Below are 21260 nucleotides of genomic sequence, written 5' to 3'. Positions count from 1 at the left end.
ACAAAATCATTTTGAAACATACTTCCAAACTGGAAGTTAAAAATAAGAGCATCATCCTCATCAAATATATGATATTACAATGAAAAGACAAGTCCATAATTTTACATGAATGAAATTGGATATAATTAATTTAAAATAAAGTTCAAACTATCATAAGGAAGCCAAAGCTTTTCACAGGAGGTAAGAGTTAGATGTTACATCTCACTTTGAGAGAGAAAAAAAATTTAAGAAATCTACAAAATAATTAAGAATGATTTTATATTGAAAATCAAAGGATAAAAGTAGTTTTATTCTTATTGAAATAGTCATTGTTTTCTATAATTCTTCAGATGCATTTCTCTTGCCTCTAGCTAGCCTCAACCAATACTATAGAATAAAATTAATGCTTGTAAAGACCATCTACCTACTTATATAAAGTTTTGCAAATAATTTAGCTTTAAAGGTAAATTCAAGACTAACAATTAAATTGAGCAAAAAAAAAAACCCTAAAATGTGAAATTTAGTTTATTCAATTAAATAGGAGGTTTCTGACATAATTACATAAAAGCTGGCACTCCAAACAAATATTTCATCTTTTCAAAGTAATTTTGAAGTAGAAAATGTTACTTTAAGCCAAGTACATCTAAGGTACCTATTTAAAATTTCCAAAATAAAACTAATCATTTCTCTTGAAATCAAAGAAATTTAGTCACCTCTTTAAAAAAAAAAAAGAAAACAAGAATTGATACCAAAACTCAATGAAAATACACAAAAACTAACATTACAAGAAATAATTATGGGAATATCTATTTGATTGTGTGATGCAACTGGCTATTTATTTAGGATCATAGAATTATACTCCCTAAGTAAGTATTTTTACAAATAAATATATTTTCTACTACCAAAAAATACTGGGGGGAGGGGAGTATTAACCTCAAAAAGGGGTTATTTGTAAAAATCTCTAAACAAGTTTCATTTAAATCTCAATAATTATCATTACATACTCAAGTTGAAAAATTTCAATTTCAAAATTTTAAGTAGGTAAAATAGAATGTTAGTTAAAGTAAAGAATAGCGTGTGAGATTATGAAAGCTTAATTATCAAACAGGTGTTATTTTGTATTTCTAATTGAGTGTGGCAAAAGAGTTTCAATTTCCATCAGATTATTGAATATTATTTTTCAAAATCATTTCTGATTTTCTTTTACTCTTCTTTGCAACATGAGCACAAAAATAAACATAGTTTTACCTCAATGAATAACCACTTTTCAAAATCTAACATGCAGAAAAAATACATTTTCATTTTCATAAATGGTCAGTTCTCATGCTAATGGAAAGAAAACCCAAAGAACAAATACTATAAAAATAAATTATATTTGAATTTGGATCATGTATATTTATTTTTGTACTTACATTTGAATTCACTTCAAACTAAGTAATGAAGCCTATGAAGACCTGACTCAGGAGGTGGAAGGAAGCTGTCCAGTATACCCATTCTGCAGCCCATCTCCCTTCCTCTGTCTAACAAGTCTGCCCTCTCTCAAACATGAAGCACCTCCTGAAGCAAGGAGATGGTTAAATGTGTAGGATAATAATTGCTCTCTTGACAATATGTAATGTACAATAAAAAAGAGGAAACTGGGATGTCAAAACAAAACTAAAAACCCTATAAATTAGAAGTCTGGGTATTGGTTATCACCAAAAAACATTGACTGTCCAGCAATATTTGACAGAATGTCCACAGTAATGAAAACTTTTCATATTTACTAAGTGTACAGTAAAGACTGACCATAAAAGTCCCTTGGGAAATAAGTAATTTAGAATAGCTATGGGCTTATCTCTTTCAAGTGTACTTTTAAAAATTTTTTTCAATATTTCATTTGGAAATCTTTTGAAAATGAATTACACATTTCCTGATTTCTTAAACTACAAAAACACAGATAATTAAATAGCTTTTAAAATAAAATTCATTAGATAAATTATTACTGATACATATTATTGATATAAATTATTATAGTGATGCCATGAGAACAGATTCAGATGTGAAGGGGTATTGTACATAATAAATGGTGAGTTTTTAAAGTTTTAGTGTCTAGCTTTTAGTTTTGCATTTCCTCTCTTGCTGTCACATTGCCACTTCTTGCTGTAGATACCAGCCCATCTTCCAAGTTTTAATTAGTTATAGCTAATCTGATATAGATTTAGAAATTACATTATCAAGTTTGTTAGAATTTGGTATTAAAAAAGGCTAAATTGCCACATGAGGGATTCTCTAATAAGTAAACTTCATTTGATTTTAATGTGTAGATTCTGGGCAGTTAGCTTCACAGGAATTTTTTTTTCTTGTTTTCTGGGTCTCAGACATATTCCCCAAAGGGGAGAATGACTGATATAAAAAATTTTCAGAAAAGTGAGATGCCGCTATGACATTTTTCATCATGTGTTATACATGTATTAATAAAGGCATGTACTACTTCAATGAATCATTATGTCAATTATTACATATTTTTGCATTTTCTTCTATCATTTTAAAATTGAATCTTAAAATAGCTTTACTTAATTCTTTGAAAGGTTTTCACTCCTGGCTGAACTTTAAAATATATGTTTTACAAGCACAGAAAACTACCACAAAAATGAATGAGCAACAATTATTCTTTCCTTTCAATAGTAAAATTTACTGAAAGCTTTAGGCTACAGGCAGACTTAAGAACTTAATAAATTTTCATGAATTTAAGATTAAGAAATTACATTTCATCTCTAGCTATATTCCATTATTTGTTTATACTTTTTTGGTTTAAAACATAAACAGATGACTTCAGAGAATGAAATCTTCTCATGATACAAAACAGTTAAATTACTTAGTTCTTCCTAAAGTAAATATTATATATTAACATTGAATCATATTATCTCATTGACTTCAAAAACGAGACACAACAGAGGGAAAAAAACTTGGCTTTAAGATCAAAGAAAATCATATATACTATAAAGACCCTGTAAACAACATCATTAATTATTAAAGAATGATGATTTTCACATAAAGTGTTAATGCTTATAAAAGTAAAAACCTAAAGTAAAAATACCACAAACTTCAATGACTGATGAATGCAGTAGGGTAACAAGATTTCCTATGAAGAATAAAGGGATAACTTTTTTCACATTGTGATCAACACCCCTTGTTTGGTTAAGAATTCATCTCTTAGTTATCTATACCTGTAAAAAATACCTGATATGCTTCTCTTCTAATTTTTCTTTTTACAGTATGATATTTGGCATTCAGACTGCATAGTCATTTTGAATTTAATGTGGAATATTTTGTAAAGTCTTGATCTCAGCCAATTTCTACCAGACTACTTTCCAGTTTTCTCAGCAGGTTTTTTTTTTAATCAAATAGAGTTTTTTTCCCTAAGTAATTTGTTTTTAGGTTTCTCAAACTCTGTGTTATTATCATTATTTATGACTCTCCCAAGTGGTCTGTTCCACTTATTTGCTTTTCTATTTTTTTAAACTAATAAAAAATGAGTCTGTTGATTGCTGTTTTATAATACAGTTTGAAATCTAGAAGTATTTTTACCTCTTTTATTCCTATCTTCTTTCATTATTTCCCTTGATATTTTAAATCTTTTATGCCTCCAAATGAATTCTTAAATGACTATACCTAGTTCTGCAAAATATCTCTTCCTATTTTGATCGATATGGAAATAAGACAAAAATTATCTTTAATAATATTATCATTTTTACTATATTGGCAAAATCCAGCACTAAACACTGAATATTTTGCCATCAATTAAAGTTCTTTTTTACTTCTTCAGGGAGTATTTTGTAATAGAAACTATGCAAATGTTGTGTGTTCTTTGATAAGACTGATTCCCAAATATTTTATGCATTTTGCAGTTATTCTGAATGGAATTTTCTTTCCTATTGTCTTCTTTTAGATTTGTTATTGTATAGAAATGCTATTGATATACATAGATTTATTTTACAGCCCAAAACTTTGTTGAAGCTACTACTTGTCTTAATAAGTTTCTTTGCTTATTTCCTAGGATTTTCTAAGTAAACCACAATGTCATTAGTTTTGTCTCCTCTTTGCCTACATTTACTCCTGTAATTCTTTCTTGTACATTACTGCTGTTGGTAGGATTTCTATAACAATAATAGCAGGAAGGGGGACATCCTTGCTTTACTCTTGTATGTACTGAGAAAAGTTCTAGTGTAACCCCATTGCACATAATGCTTCTTTTTGTTTTCAGATAAAAACATTATATTAGAAAAAAGATCTTGCTATACTTTGAAGAGATTTTAGCATAAATAAATGTTATACTTTGTCAAAGTTCATTTCTATATCTCTTAAGATAATAATGTGACCTAGGATGTTTTTATTTTAAATATGATTAATTATGAATTGTTTACCTAATGTCGAACCACCCTTGCACTCCTGGTACAAATCCAATTTGGTCATAATTAATGATTTCTTGGATAAACTACTAGTCTGTTTGACAGGATTTTATTTAAAGATTTCAAGTCAATATTCATTAATGATATTGATCTATAATTCTCCTTCTTACTTTATCCTTCCTTAGTTTAGGAATTAGGATTACATTTTTTTCCTCATAAAAGAAGTTAGGATCAGTGGCTTTCTTTATCATTTTGAAATAAGGAGCTCAATAATTTTAACAAATTTTTCACCATCATGGAAGAATATGAAAAGTAAACAACATGGCTCTGTTCTAAGATGACTAACATTCATAATGATATTCTGAATCTAATAACTGATGAGTTCTGAAACAATATCTGTTTTGATCTTCATAACAATGTTATTGGGTAGATACTACAGGTCTGTGATTTATCAGTCTATTGAATTCCAGGAAGGAAAATTTCTCTACCAATGCAAACCAGCAACTCCTCTGCAACCTATGGTATTAGAAAATTGCCTAGGTTCATACATCCACAGTGTGTCAGAGGTGGAATATGGACCCAGATCATCCTAACTCTAAGGCTATGTATCTATCAACTACATCACAATTTCTCTTTATAAGTATTTTTATTATTACTAACAGTTTATTAGTAAACTAAAGCTGAAAGGTTAATAACTTGCCAATGGCCATGCAGTTAGATGTACTGCAGCTCAGAACTCCAAAACTCTAGTAATCCACCATCCTCAGGCTCTCTAATAGCAAAGACTACACCTATGTCTTCTATTAACACTGATAGAGCAAAACATCTGGATAGACTTCTAGACAATATACTCAACTATAGACTCTAAGGAGTTCAATAAGGCTTCAGACATGGCAGATAAAAAAATTAATAAGGTCTAAACTGTGCCAGACTGTAACAAACTGATTTAACGTCAAGAATAGGCCTTGATTCTAGCAATATTAAATTAGAATTGGCTGTCTAGGGAAATTAGATGAATCTTAGGTTACTCAGTGATGGTCACGTCAGATTTGATTACCTATCTCTTGCAAAATTTTTTAACTGGAGAATATTGTATGTGTTTTAGTTTTAGCTTTACATTATAAAATTTGGGTTTTGTATTTCTATTAGTTAAGATTTAAAAAGGACAATTTTTTTTGCTACCAATATCCTTTTTCAAATTCTCAACTTAAACACCAAAAAGGAGCATTTCTAGACACAGACAAGAAAAAAGAGGTTTCTCTATTAAACCATGAATCCCCATTTCACATCACTTTTTTAAAAAAAAAAAAGTATATCATTTTATATTTTCAAAAATGTCCTACTTATCTGTGCTTCCTTCTTAACCTCATATGTGCATCAAAGAAAAAAAACTTTCTCATCTGTGAGAAATGCATGTTTTCATCGAAGTGTTTTTTAAAAAAAATGTTTCATTTTTTCTGGCATCACTATTGGTGCCCAATCTCATACCCTTCTCCATAATTAACTGAGAGAAGTAAAGAAAATTTTAAAAACTTTTTAACAAATAAAAGCCCTTTTAAAAAAGAACTCTTTTAACATAGTCAAGCAAAATGAATCCACACAGTGATAACAACCAAAAATTTCTTGTTTCTATCTTCTCTCTGACAGAAAGTAGGAATACCATGCTTCACCACAAGTCCTCTAAGACATACTTAGAGGTGAAGTGATCTGAGTTCTTTCAAAGCTGTTTTTCTTTACAGTGTTATTCTTGTATAAATTGTTTTCCTAGTTCTGCTCACTTCATTATGTGTCACTTCATACTACCCAGGTTTTGGTTTTTTTTTTTTAGTGAGGCAATCGGGGTTAAGTGACTTGCCCAAGGTCACACAGCTAGTATGTATCAAGTGTTTGGTCTGAGGCCGGATTTGAACTCAGGTCCTCCTGACTTCAGGGCCGGTGCTCTATCCACTGTGCCACCTAGCTGCCCCAACCCAGGTTTTCTTAAATAATATTGTTTGTCATTTCTTATGTTCCAACAATACTCTATTACATTTAAGAAGTGATCTAAGGCATCCCCATAGAGTTTAGTTATTTGCTTTTCCCATTTCAGGATGAGGAAGTTTGTTTTGCTTATGACTATTCCTTTCCCAGTAATATCCACCCTGTTAAACTCCTCTCCTTCCTCTATCCCCACTTGTTTTTTCTGTTGTGTTTGATATATTTTAATAACAAACTGTGTGGATATTCAACCCCCTTTTGTCAGTTTCAATAAGAGTGAGGTTCATCTAGTAATGTCTACTCCCTCCCAGACCTTCCTCTATATTTGTATATTCTTCTCCTAGTGTACCTATTGATGAGAAATATCAAGTTCTATCCTGCTTTTCCTCCTTTTTATACAAGTGTATTTTTTCACCTTTCCTAATCTTTCCCCTTTTCAAATCCTCAGAATAGAACCAATATACTCTAAAGGACCTCTGTTCTTCTTATTTAATTCCTTTAACTTCCTTTGAAGATATTAAGGTTCTAAAGGGACACATTCATTCTCCCCAATTAAAATATAAACGCATCATTATGCAGCCCCTTCCAATACTCAAATAAATTTTCCTTTCTAGGTTTCTCTTGTTTCTTCTAGTATATTTTATTTCAGAGTTCCTAATCAGTTCTATTCTTTTCATTAGAAATAATGAAAGTCCTCTAGTCCATTAAAGGTCTATTTTCCCCCTGTGGGATTCTACTCAGCTTTTCAGGGTAAGTTTTTCTTGGTTATAAGGCTATTTCTTTTTTGCCTTTTGGAATATTACATTACAAGAGTACCTCTAGATTATAGTAGAAGCTTTTCAGTCTTGTGTAATCCTGACTGTGGTCCATTGGTACTTGAAGCGCTTCTTTCTATATATTTTCAGTTTTACTGCTTTGATGTCAGTGCTCAGTTTTAGATATGGCAATCCTAGTACTTCTCTTTTTAGAGTTTCTTTCAACAGATGATAGATTGATTCTGTCTTTACTTTGCCCTCTGATTCTAATAAATCAGGAAGTATTTATTTCTTGAAATATACCATTTTTTTTTAAATCAAGCTTTTCAGGGAATCTAATGATTTTAAAAGTATTTCTCCTTGACCTGAAAATTGCAAATACTGATTTTAAAAAATGAAAATAAGCTTTCACCTAACAAAACTACACAAAATGTTTTTAATTCTTGACTTGAAAAGAATATACATTTGACTGTACTCAGCGCTTAACAGTTTTATTCTTTTGTTGTCTGGACTATTCATGTAAGTCTGAAGAATATCCAGTTAGGTATTTTGTGAATGAAATACTATTTTACAATAGGGGATAACAATGTTAATAAAGAGCAAAAGAATGTGATATGAGATTTAACTTACCTTTCATTTTCCTTAGCAACATTTTCAAGTTGTAGTGTCATCTCCCCAACCTGTTTCTGAGAAAAAAAAATGACCACGATAATTAGTATTCTATAATTATGGTACCACTGAGTAGTCAGATCATATAAGAATAATCAGATGCCATAATGTCAACTGACATAAGAATAATTTATTGTTTCTAATTATCAATTTCAAAGGCGAACATTTTATACAATGCATGTAGTAAAGCTGAACATTTATTTATAGTAACACACATGAAAGACAATCTCAACTACTAACATTTTATACCATATATTTCATAAATATTCATATGTCTTTCCTTTAATTCAAATGATACTGAAAAATATCTCTGACATTATAATAGATATGGCGAGTTTCCTTGGAAAGTCTATATAGTTCAGTAAATTTGTCAGTCCGTTTTGGAATTAAGACTACATCTATTCTCAGTAACTCAGGAACATGAACAGGAATTGAAAATGGGGAAAAGACAACAGTCTATTTCAATCTAGAAAAACAGAGTTCAGAAACATATGCTAACCCATATGCTAACATATGGGCAGCTAGGTGGCACAGTGAATAGAGTGCCGGGCTTGAAGTCAGGAAGAATCAACTTCCTGATGTTCAAATCTGGCCTTAGACACTTTCGAGCTGTGTGTCTAAGTTGTTTAACCCTGTTTGTCTCAGTTTTCTCATCTGTAAAATGAGCTGGAAAAGGAAACGGCAAACCACTCTATTATCTATACCAAGAAAACCCTAAGTGAGGTCAGAAAGGGTCGAACACAACTGAAACAAATGAACAATAACAATAAACTACGTTAACTCAGCTTCCCTAAATACCCCTAACCCAACAGGGCCGGCCTGGATCTAAATCAGAACTTTTCCATAGGAGCTGTGGACCAAAGCAAGTTCCCAGACCCACTGTAATTCAGTTTCATATTCTCAGTGTACAGATAAAATGGTACAAAATGGGTACAAAAATACAACATGGATATAAACTGAAGAATGAATATATAATCCCATTTAATAATTTTTATTCTGGCATTCAGTGAATAGAACTTTTATATTTAAAAGAACTATCTTTTTGTTGTCAAGATATTGCCTTTCAGGAAAAGCATGCATCATTCTTAACTTATATATTAGACATATATATAAAATATAAAGCATTCTAGCCATGTGTATAGTAGAAGCGATCCCTTAGTCTTCATAATATGAATTCCATTTTTCTGATAGGAGCATTTGTATACAGCAAATAGTTAAGGCATTTATTTATATCCCTTTCAAACCATATTGGTTTATAAAAGTGGGCCAGTGAGAAATTATAAGGGCTAATTCTACTAAGCACTGAGAACTCCTTGCTATCTTTTTGACTACTCTGAGGAATACCATGAAATATCCTTATCATTACATACCCTCAAAAAAGCGTGGCAGTAGCAGCAAACCCACATGACACAATCAACTTTAGGGAGCTAGAAAATGCTAAAGTGAGAAGGAAAGTTAAATACTTAACAAAAGCATAGAAATATGTACATTAGACTCAAAATATTTCTTAAAAGTATATGTGTTAATATCTATCTATATCTTATACCTAGACTTTACATGCATTATAAATCTAGATAATCTGTATATTACAGCACCAGAGAAATCTACTTTTACAGACTACTTTTACTACTATCTTTAGAAAGTCTGTTCTCACCAATCCCCAAAATAAAAATGTTAAATCTTTTGTTTGAAAACATTTTTAAAAGTAATATCTGTCAATTTTCAGAAGAATTAATAGAAGCTACTATAGTTTCAAAATAGCTTAGACTAGTCACTGGCAGTTGAAGGAAGGCCAACATAAGCTTTTATGAGCTTTTATGAACTTAAAAGCATTTTGAAAGCATATTGAAAGCATAAGGGATGCTAGTGCTATATATATATTCAAACATAGCTAAATAATTATTAAATGGGATTTTCTGGGATACATTTGGAACCTAACAGCCATGTATCACATTTAATGGGAAATATATCAAGTCAGTTCCAAAAAACTGACTTGCAAATTGACATTATAACTTAATGACTGAACATTTAACTATCTAAGCCCCTTTTTAATTTCCAAGGAATAAGAGTTGAAACTGAAGTTTGGATCATTTACAATTTTCCAATACTTAACAATTTATACTTTTGAAAGTACCCACCCTCAGCATAGGGAATTTGGGAAGATTCCAGTTTTCAGAAAGCCAGTTGATGCCTTCAAGGAGCTTACATTCTACTGATAAGGAATAACATATGAAAAGATACTGGAATTCATCCAACTAATTATAATCATACCTCATGATAATTAGATCATCTTTCATCCCTCAAAACACAAACAAGATGTTATCCTATCATTGCTTGAAAAAAGAGAAAAGTAAGTGGGATACCTTACTTGTTGCTCACACCAAACCTAATCACACCTATTACCCTTCCCACAAGAAGTTGAGTCATCTTTTAAGTGGTTCCAACAAAAAATGAATCATTTGTCTTTTTGTTTACACTGGAGGCATTTATATATTTTTTAATTATTTTTTTGTTCCAAATTAACAGGCATCTGCTCGTCTCCCAACCTCACCCCACCTCCACCACTAGGGGAAAAACAAATAATAATAACAACAAGATGCCTATAACAAAATATAGTCAGGTAAAACACAATCCCATCTTGGTCATGTCCAAAAATATATGCATTGCTCTGTATATCTAGTCCATCGCTTCTTTGTCAAGAGGTGGACAGCATTGTAAATCATCAATCCTCTGGAGTCATGGTTGTTCATAGTAATAAAGAAGTTCTTAAGTCTTTCAAAATTGTTTTGTTGTTATACCATAAAGTGTTCTCCTGGCTCTTCTCTCTTCACTTTGCATCAGTTCAAAGTGAGTTTTCAAGTGACATCTATTCTCTCTACTCTTTCTTTTTCTGAATGAACTTCACTTGGGCCTCCCATTTAGGTGAGATGATGTCTCACTCTCATTTTTCCTCTTTTTTCCCTTAGTGTATGCTTTTATCCTCTCACTTTTCTTTATCCATTTAAGATCATCAAAATATAATAAAAATCACTCCCAGGGCCTCTATCTTATTTGAATCCTTCTATGACTTCTGTTTATATCTATATTGTTTCTTAGGGGATAGTTCCATCATCCCTATCCCTCCCCTCTCCAATTAGAACACAGACATTTCATCCTTACAAAGTCTATTCTGACTACTCACTTGTATTTAATTTTTTATGTTTATTTTTATTCCGGCGTTGGTATTTCAAAGTTTCTAATAAATTCTGGTCTTTTCATTAGGATTTCTTAGAAGTCCTCTATTTCCTAAAAATTCATTTCCCCACTTATAGAATCAAACTCAGCTTTGCTAGTTGTAAGACTATATCTTCTGCCCGCTGGAATATCTTATTCCATGTTCTCCTTTATAATGATAACTGCTAAATCTTGTGTGAACCTGACAACAGTTCTTCAGTATTTTAACTCTTTCTTTCTGCTACCTTGCAGAGTTTTGTTGTTTGGTTTTTTTTCTTTGACCTGGAACATCTCAGATTTTGATTCTAATAATACTAGTTTTCATTCTGGTGTTTCTTTCAGGAGAGATAACAAATGGATTTTTTTATATTTTCATTTTGTCCCCAGATCTGAGAAATCTGGGTTGTTTTCTTTCATGTCTTGAAATATGATATCCAGTCTCTTTTCAGTCATACCTTTCAGGTACTCCAAATATTCTTAAGTTAGCTCTCCTTGATCTGTTTCCCAGGTCATTTGTTTCTGACAGAAGCAACTCTATATTTTCTTTTCTATTTTCATGCTTTTTACTTTAATATTTCTTGTTGTCTCATGGACATTAATATCTCATGAAGCCATTAACTTACATTTGGTACATTCTAGTTTTCAGAGAATATGTTATTTGGATAAGTTTTGTACCTCTTGTGCCAAGCTGTTTTCTCTTTTCAAGTCTCTCTTCCATAGCTCTCATTTCTTTTCTAGTTCTGTCCTCTATTGCTCTCATTTTATTTATAATACTATTTTAACTCATTTAAAAAACAAAACAAAAGTCTTGCATCATTTCTTCTAGGAATTCTAACTGATCTGTGGGCAAGCTGTTTTGCCTTGAGACTTTGCTTGTGGACATTTTGAAGTTATTCTCTTCTTCTGGGTTTGTGTCTTCAGCATGCCGGTCCTCACAAAGGTTCTTCACTTTTTTCTTGTCGTTTATTCAGTATTCCAACAAATCTGCTCTGGGTAACCAACAGTTGTCAGCTGTGAGCTCTTTTGTGACTGAGTGATTGATCCTGCCCTAAGGGAGACTCCTCTGTGCTGCTTTCCTGAAAGAGTAAGGAACTAAGTCCATGATCTGCTCTGGGCAACTTCATGTGGGGGGGGGGAGGGAATGGGGGGGGGGGGGCAGTTCACTGAGACTATACTCCAGGCCCTCTGGAAAACCTCTAGCTGCTGGCATAAACTGAGAGTGAGAAAATCAGCTCTAAGCTTACACCTGCTGCCCTACCTCAGAGTTCTGGGTGGTAAGTCCATGATCCCAATATGTTACACAGTTTCTGCCCAGGTCACTTGCTTGAATATCTAAATTATGACCTTTTGCTGGAAAAAATGACCCACTGTAGTTTCTCCTTCAATTTCCCAAGCACTATTAGATTTGGTGTCCATCTTAAATCATTGTGGAAGGAGTAAGGATGCACTATCTCCTTCTACTCCATGATCTTGGCTGGTCTCCCCAGGTTCATATAGTGTTTCACAAATTTATATTCAATATTTTGTTGGGATGACTTCTTGTTATTGCCAGAATACTAATGCCAAAGTCCCTTGGGTTTTCTATACCTGTGCCAAGTTCTTGCTTCACCAGTAATATCTGCAGAACCAAAGAACTTCAAGAATGTCCATAGCTACCCACAGGGAGAAGCTGGTACAACTGATGCTTCTAAAAAAAACTTGCTAAGTTAAATCCAAATTCTGATAAATTGAAAAAGTGCTTAAGATAGGCCAGGATGCCACCTTTCTAGTGATACAGGTAATTTTGGTAAATGCCAGTCAACTTTGTCATGCATATGCGATCACTATCTGTTGATCTGAACTAAATGCTGAGGAGTTTGTTTGCTAAATGCAATAGCTTGTTTTGGGGTTCAGTTGAAAACTGCTGCATTTATTTCCCCAAGCATACTGTAATTGGGTGAAGCAAGAAGAGGTAGTCTGTTAGTATATTAATCTGGGATGAAAAAATTATCTGAAGGTTAAGCCTAAAAAAAAATCCCTAATATGTAATGATAATCGAGAATTTAACTTTTTGGAAGTTAAATTCTTTCTATTAAGACTGTTCAAAAAACAAGGTGGTCTATTTGTTTTCTTCTTTTATACTAAGAAATACATATTTTATAAATCTGTACAAATGTGAATTCATACCTGATAATATTCTAGTTGCCTGTTCACCTCTTCTAGATGTTTATCATACTCAGAAATAAGAGGAGCTAAAAAGCTGAAAATAAAAGAATTAATATAATTTATTCTGGTCAGTGAGTCAATAAGCATTTATTTATTTATTTTTGGTGGTGAAAATGAAATTTTATTTTTAATTTATGAAATAACACAAGCATTTCCATAACCTAGTAGAAAAAAAGATTGCACATGAAACTGCAAATCTATTATGTACAACTTGCTATTCCTTTTAAATATATGTGAGAAATGAATATTTCTCATATTTAACAACTAATTATTGTATTAAGACCAAGGTTTTTCCCCTTTTCTAATTCCTCATCCAGAAACCAACCAGTATGGCAAATTTCTCTTAGAGATTTACCCAGGCCAATATCTAGTCAGACAGTAAAAGAAATTCTGAGTTTAGGCTAATGGATGTATTCCTACTCATTATGGTTGATCAGACAGGTCCTATTATCAAGACAGGTGATATGGACACTGATGTCTCTTTGATCAAGATTTGAGTGACCTAAGTCACTTACCTTAAGATAGCCCACAACCCATTTGATTAACCAATCAGAGGTGATTAGGCATCCCTTGGGAATACCTCCTCTTCAAAGGGCATATAAACTATGACCCCACCACCATTAGGGGTCTTTGGTCTGAGAGAGACAGCCAAATGACCATTCTTTTATTAAAAACCTGCTGGCCTTATTAATAAAATTATTAAATTACCCAGAAACCATGTTTCTTGAACCTTTTCAAATGTCACACACCAATAGTTATCATGTAAATTTCTTTCTTTTTCCCTTTTTTCCCTCCTCCTTCCCCTCCCCACCCTAGAGATGGCTACCATTAGACACAAATATGTAAAATATATGTGAAATCATTCTATACGTACTTTTATTTATCAGTTCTTTCTCGGGATGCAGATAGTGTCTTCCTTCATAGGTCCTTTGTAGTTAATTTGGGTAATCATACTAGTAAAAATGACTTAATTGTTCAAAGCTGTTTTTAAAACAATCTTGCTGTTACTATACACAATGTTCTCTTGGTTCTGCTTATTTCACTCTTCATTATTTTGTGCAAGTCTGTCTATTTTTCCTACAATCGAAGAGCTCATCATTTCTTTCTTTCTTTTTTTTTTTGTGAGGCAATTGGGGTTAAGTGACTTGCCCAGGGTCACACAGTTAGTGTCAAGTGTTTGGTCTGAGGCCAGATTTGAACTCAGGTCTTCCTGACTCCAGGCGCAGTGCTCTATCTACTGCACCACCTAGCTGCCTAGAGCTCATCATTTCCTATAGCACATCATATTCCATCACAATCATATACCACAACTTGTTCAGCCATTCCTCAATTGATGGGCATCCCCGCAATTTCCACTTCTTTGTGCTAAGTGCTAGTAACACAAAGAAAGACAAAGTCAGTTCCTGCCCTTGAGGAACTCACAAACTAATGGAGGACATAACAAACAAACGAATATGTACAAACAACCTATGTACAAAATGAACAGGAAATAATTAACTTAGAAAAGGCACTTCAATTAAGAACGATTGGGAAAAGCTTCCTGTAGGAAAGGGATTGTTAGCTGGGACTTGAAAGAAGCCAGGAAAGTCAGGGGGCAGAGATGAGAAGAGACAGCCTTCGAGGCATGGGGGACAGACAAAAAATGCCCACAGTTGAGAGAGGAAGTGTCTTGTTTGTGGAACAGCAAGGAGGCCAGTGTAACTAAAATGAAAAGTACATTGAAGGTGCGGGGCGGGGAGGGCCAGGAGGCTATTGTAAAATGTAAGAAGACTACAAAGGTTTGTATATGTATAGGTTATGAAGGGCTTTGAATGCCAAACAGAGGATTTTGCATTTGATCCTGAAAGTGTCAGAGAGCCACTGCAGTTTACTGATTAGTGGGTAAAATAGTTGGATCTGCATTTTTGGAAAATCACTTTGGCAGCTCAGTGGAGGATGGAGTTGGGTAGAGAATCTGAGGGAGGCAGACCCACCAGTTGGCTATTGAAATAGTCCAGGTATGAAGTGATAAAAAGCCTGTACTAGGGGGATGGCAGTATCAGAGGAGCAAAGGGGACATATTGGAGAGATGTTACAAAGATAAAATCAACAGACCTTGGCGACAGGTTGTGCATAGGGGATGAGATACAGCAAGAAGTCAAGGATGACACCTAGGGCTATTAGCTTCTGGGACTGGAATGATGGTGCCCTTGACAGTAGTAAGTGAAACTGGAAGAGGGAAGGGTTGAAGGGTAAAGATAATGAGTTCCATTTTAGACTTGCTGAATTTAAGATGTCTACTGGACATCCATTTTAAGATATCTGAAAGTCAGTTGGAAATGCTAGTCTGGAAGTCAGTAGAGACTTGGTAGAGGGATAGAAGGGTAGATTTAAGAATCATCAGCATTGAAATGATAATAGTTTGGTCTAACAAACTTGTTGAACATTTCCTAAAAAGGTATCATAAATGAAAGAGTAAATATTATAATAAAGTCTGACTTTCCCTTAGCATCCCTAAAAAATTTTTTTATCATTATCTTATATTATGAAATAATTCCTTTAAGAATAAGCATATGTGAGGTAGCTAGGTGGTACAGTGGATAGAGCACTGGCACTGGATTTGGGAGGACCTGAGTTCAAATCTGGCCTCAGACACAAAACACTTACTAACTATGTGACCCTGAGCAAGTCACTTAACCCCATTGCCTAGCCAAAAAAAAAAAAAAAAAAAGAATAAGCATATGACTGATCCAACCATTGTGGAGAGCAATTTGGAACTATGCCCTTTGACCCAGCAATATAGAAATGATATTGCTGGGTCAAAGGGTATGAACATTTTTGTAGCCCTTTGGGCATCGTTCCAAATTGCTCTCCACAATGGTTGGATCATACAAATTGGAAAAACGGCCCACATGTACAAAAATATTTATAACAGCTCTTTTTGTGGTGGCAAAGAATTGGAAATTGAGGGGATGCCCATCAGTTGGGGAATGGCTGAACAAGTTGTGCTATATGAATGTAATGGAATACTATTATTTCATAAGAAATCATAAGCAGGCAGACTTCAGAAAAACCTAGAAAGACTTGAATGAACTGATGCTGAGTGAAGTGAGCAGAACCAGGAGAACATTGTACACAGTAACAGCCACAATGTGCGATGACTAACTTTGATAGACTCATCTCTTCTTAGCAATGCAAGGATCTAAGACAACTCCAAAGGACTCATGATGGAAAATACTGTCCATATCCAGAAAAAGAACTATGGAATCTGAATGCAGATCAAAGCATATGATTTGCTCTCTCTCTTTTTTCTTTGTTTCTTCTTTCTTGTGGTTTCCCTCATTGCTTCTAATTTTTCTTTACAAGAAGACTAATGTGAAAATAGGTTTAATATGAATGTATATGTAGAGTCTCTATCAAATTGCATGCTGTCTTGAGATAGGAGGGGAGAGATGTGGAGAAAATATGGAACTCAAAATCTTATGGATTTTGTGAATTTTGAAAACTAAAAATAAATTTAAAAAAAGAATAAGTATATAATTATATACTTATTAAAATTTTTAAATTAAAATTAAATTCAATTAAAAATTAAATAAAAATTAAAAATAAAAATAAAAAAATTAAATTAAATTAAAAATTAAATTAAAATTCAATTTAAATTTTAAAAATAACAATAAAAATAAAATAATTAAAAATTAAAATTTAAAAATTAAAAACTATGTAATTATATACTTATTAAAATTACATACTTAAAAAATAAGTATATAATTATTAAAATAAAATTGCTTTAATTGAATCGATTATGATCCTCATATCCATCAGATTAACAAAGATAGACAAAGAAAAGGGGATGTGGGAGGATAGGAAGTAAGTACACTGTTGGTGTAACTTGTGAACTGATTCAACTATTCTAGAAGAAAATTCAGAACTATACCCAAAAAGTCTCTTTTAAGTTGTTTATCAGTCATGTCTGACTCTTCACAATTCCATTAGGGGTTTTCTTGGCAAAGATACTGAAATGGTTTGCTATTTCCTTCTCCAGCTTATTTTACAAATGAGGAGACAGAGGCAAACAGTGTTACATTAAGTGACTTGTACATATCCTCTGATTATTAGGCATATACACTAAGTAGATCAAGCAAAGAAGAAAAGGACTTATATCTACAAGAATATTTAAACGAGTATTTTTTCTTATAATAAGGAACTGGGAACAAAATAGGTGTCCATCAATTGGGCAATGGCTGAACAAATTGTTTTAACATGAATGTAATGGAATTTTAATTGTGCCCCCAGAAATATGATGAATTCAAAGAAATATATATGAAGAGATTCATTTTGAACTGATGCAAAGTGAAATTCGTACAATGGAAACAGGAGAACAATTTATGTAATAAGCACAATAAGGGAAGGGAAACAAATTATGAAAAATTATGTTTCAAGGGAAACAAATTATGAAAACCTCACGACTCGGAACAAAGTGATGGCCAATCATGACTTCAAAATAAAAATATCTCTCCCTTCTCCTTGAAAGTGAGATGACTTATTAGGGGTTCAGAACCACACATGCATTCTCACCCAGAAATGGTTTTGCCTGAAGATAAATATTTGTTAATAATCGAGTGGCTCTGCTTGCTATGCAGTCCTTAAGGTGGCGGGGAGGGAGGGGTGCCATGGGTTGGCAGGTAGTGAATGAGAGGCAAATTTATGTTTTATTCATTGAAATCAATTTAATTGTAAATGGTTTTTAAATAAGTTTAGATGTTTGTATTGAAATTCAATATAAAGGTTTCAACAAAACATCCTGTAAAACATCTTTAAAAAAATAAAAATAAACTTCCTGGCAATTCAGTTTTACCTTCTGTCAGTCATAGTGGCTTCTAATGTGTCATCTCCATTGCCATGTAAGACAGTTTTCTGGAACAGAGAAACATGTATTTTAAAATGTTGTAGCATATCATACTATATAAAACTGTAATTACTCTAAAATTAATAAACATATTAATAAAAATTAAAATCATATGATTATATGAATAGATGCAGAAAAAGTTTTTTCTAAGATACAACAATTTCTCTTAAATATTAAAAAGCACAGGAATAAATAGGCCTTAATATATAGATAGTATCTATCTAAAAATAAGAGTCAATATTATATGTAATGGAGTAGTAGCAGCCTTTTAAATAATGAGTAAAGTAAGCATGTTCATTACCATCACTATTATTTGACATAGTTCTAGTAATACTAGACATAAAAAAGACAACAAAAAAGCTGAAAGCATATTCAATGAAGAAACAAAAATATTGGGGTTTTTTATGACATAATAATAGTCTGCTTAAAGAACGCTGGTCAACTAAAATTCATTTAAACAATAAATTCATCAAAATATTAGAATGTAAAATAAACTCATAAATCATCAGCTTTTCTATATATTATCAACTAAATTCAACTGAAAGTACTAGAAAGGGAAATTCCCTTTAAAATATCTGCATAATATATGATACATCTGGGATTCTACCTACCAAGATACATAAGAACTATATGAATACAACTATAAAACATTCTTTAAAAAATAATAAACTCAAAAACTATATAGACCCAAATAATTGGAATGATATTAATTGCTCATGGGTAGTTGATCACAATATGATAAAAATGATAAAAACTATCAAATAAATTTTCTTAGTGTCCTACCAATGAAATTGTGAAAGGGTTACTTTATAGGGCTAGAAAAAACAAAATTCAGCTAGAGGAACACAAGATCAAGAAGCTCAAGAGAAATGACAACAATAACGAAAAAGGTAGCAAGGAAGAGGGTCTAGCAGTATCAATTATCAAATTAAACTACAAAGCAGTAATCACAAAAATTATTTGGTGTGAGTTAAAATGCATAAATTTGATCAGAAGAAAGGATTAAGAATCCAAGATCCAGAAGCAAATTAATATAGTGGAAGAAAGTCTGATAAAACTAAACTATTGCGGTGAGAACTCACTATTCACCCAAAAACTGGTGAGGAAACTAGAAAGCAGTTGGGTAGAAGCTAAGTATGGACCAACATCTCACACCATAGACCAAGAAAAGTTCCAAATGAGTACATGACTTAGACATAAAAAGTCACGTCACAAACAAATTAGAGGAGAAATTACCTTTCAGATCTATGGACAGGGAAAAAGTTTATGACCAAACAAAGGAATCCCAGGAGATAAAATGAACAATTTCGATCATATAAAATTTAAACATTTTTGCAAAAAGACAAAATCAATGCAGTTCAAATTAGAAGGGAAGCAGTTTGAAGGAGAAAAAAATTCTTCTAAGGAAGTTTCTATGATTAAGATCTAATTTTCAAGATATATAATGAAACAATTCAAATTTATAATATAATATAAAACAAAAAGAATTAAGAACTATTCCTTGATAGCCAAAGGAAATGAACAGTTTTCTAATGAAGAAATTGAAGATGTCAATTGCCATGTGAAAAAAAAATTATAGAAATCACTATCAATTAGGTAAATGAAAATTAAAATAATTGGTATACTTAACAAAAAAAGAAAAAGACACGTTAGAGGGACTGCAGGAAAACAAGTACATTAATGTATTGTTGATGGAGTTGTGATACAGCCATTCTGGAAAGCAATCTGGAACTATTTCTCAAAGATTATAAAACTATGCATACTCTTTGACCTAGAGATGCTACTAAAGATGACTAGATCTATACGTCAAATAGATAAGAAAAGTTGAAAAGGATGCATATGTACAAAAACATTTGGTGGCATCCATCAACTGGGGAATGGTTAATCAAATTATAATATATGAACGTAATGGAATACTATCGTGCTTTAAGAAATGATGACGTTTTCAGAGGAAACCTAATAATGATTAAGTTTCAAATAAACCTGAGAAGATTTGTATGAATTGATATAGAGTGAAGTGAGCATAAATAGGGAGAACAATTTATACAGTAACAACAAGATTGTAAATACAAAAAAAAAAAACCGCTTGAAATAATAATAATGATGATAAAGATGATGATTTACATACTTCCAAGTGCCAGGTAGTATGCTAAGTGACAAAGCCACACAGCTATTATGTATCTGTGATTGGATTTGAGATAAGACCTTCCTGTTTCCAGGACTAGTGCTCTATCTACTTCACCATTTAGCTAGAACATTATGGAATGAAGTGGAATATTACTGTAATAAATAAGAAAGGATGAAAGTGACAATTTCAGAGAAACTGGGGAGATCTGTATGAATGGATAGAGAGTAATCAGAACTATGAGAACAAATTATACTACAACAACAACACTGAAAAAATAATTATTTTTAAAGACTTTAGAACTCTGATCAACACAATGATCAATTATGATTCCATGACAAATGCTACTCACCTTCTGACAAAGAGGTGATGGATAAATATACATAACAGACATATTTTTGGACAAGGCCAATATAAGAATTTGATTTACTTGACTATTACAACGGGTTTTTTTTCCCCCAGTTTAGAAGTGAAAGGGAGAAAAAATAAATGCTTGATAAGGGAGTAGGGTGAGAGGGATTTATTAAACACTTAATATGTGGCAGGCACTGTGCTAAGTCCTGAAGATACAAATAAAAAAGAAAAAACAATTATCATAAATTCTGAGGGAGACAATATATAAATAACCAGGTACACATAAGATACATACAGTGTAGATGAAGGTAATATGAAAAGAGAAGGCATTATCACCAAGGGTAAGGGGCTGTTAAAAGTCTCCTGAAATTTTTGATTTAGAAAGGATTTGAGGTGTCTTGAAAGAAATTAAGGAAACTAAGAGGCAAAGGTGAGGGGACACAGGATTCCAGGAATGTAGGATAGTCATTACAAAGGCATAGAGATGGGAGGTGGAGTATCTTGTTCGAGGAACTGCAAGTAGACTAGTGTATGTAGATCATAGAATGTGTAGAGGAATGTAGGGTATAAGAAAGATAAAAGTGTAAGAAGGGGACAAAGCATAAAGAACTTTAAAGGCCAAAAAGGGAATTTTATATTTGATCCTGAAAGTAACAGATAGGTACTAGAGTTCACCGAGCAAGGCTGGGAATCAAACCATACACTTT

The 21260-nt window shown here is 32.5% G+C and overlaps 1 protein-coding gene across 4 annotated transcripts in view; it reads right to left on the bottom strand.

Moving 5' to 3' along the window:
* Positions 1 to 21260, bottom strand: part of SCLT1 (sodium channel and clathrin linker 1) — a 256899-nt gene that overhangs the window by 187426 nt on the left and 48213 nt on the right. For 2 of the 4 annotated variants that reach the window (XM_027857572.1, XM_027857576.1), the window contains exons 3-5: positions 18024 to 18082; positions 13151 to 13223; positions 7733 to 7788 (exon numbers count right to left, since the gene is read on the bottom strand). In XM_027857572.1, coding sequence (XP_027713373.1) covers positions 7733 to 7788; positions 13151 to 13223; positions 18024 to 18082 — 188 coding nt within the window. Of the gene's footprint in view, positions 1 to 7732; positions 7789 to 9141; positions 9209 to 13150; positions 13224 to 18023; positions 18083 to 21260 lie in introns of those variants that run through there. The other 2 variants (XM_027857573.1, XM_027857574.1) reach the window with 2 other exon arrangements.

This window comes from Vombatus ursinus, unplaced genomic scaffold (genome assembly GCF_900497805.2).
Source record: "Vombatus ursinus unplaced genomic scaffold, bare-nosed wombat genome assembly UNPS02012179.1, whole genome shotgun sequence".
In the NCBI taxonomy this organism is placed as follows: domain Eukaryota; kingdom Metazoa; phylum Chordata; class Mammalia; order Diprotodontia; family Vombatidae; genus Vombatus; species Vombatus ursinus.
Note: the sequence above shows the minus strand (reverse complement) of the source record. Positions and strands in the feature narration are given on the sequence as shown.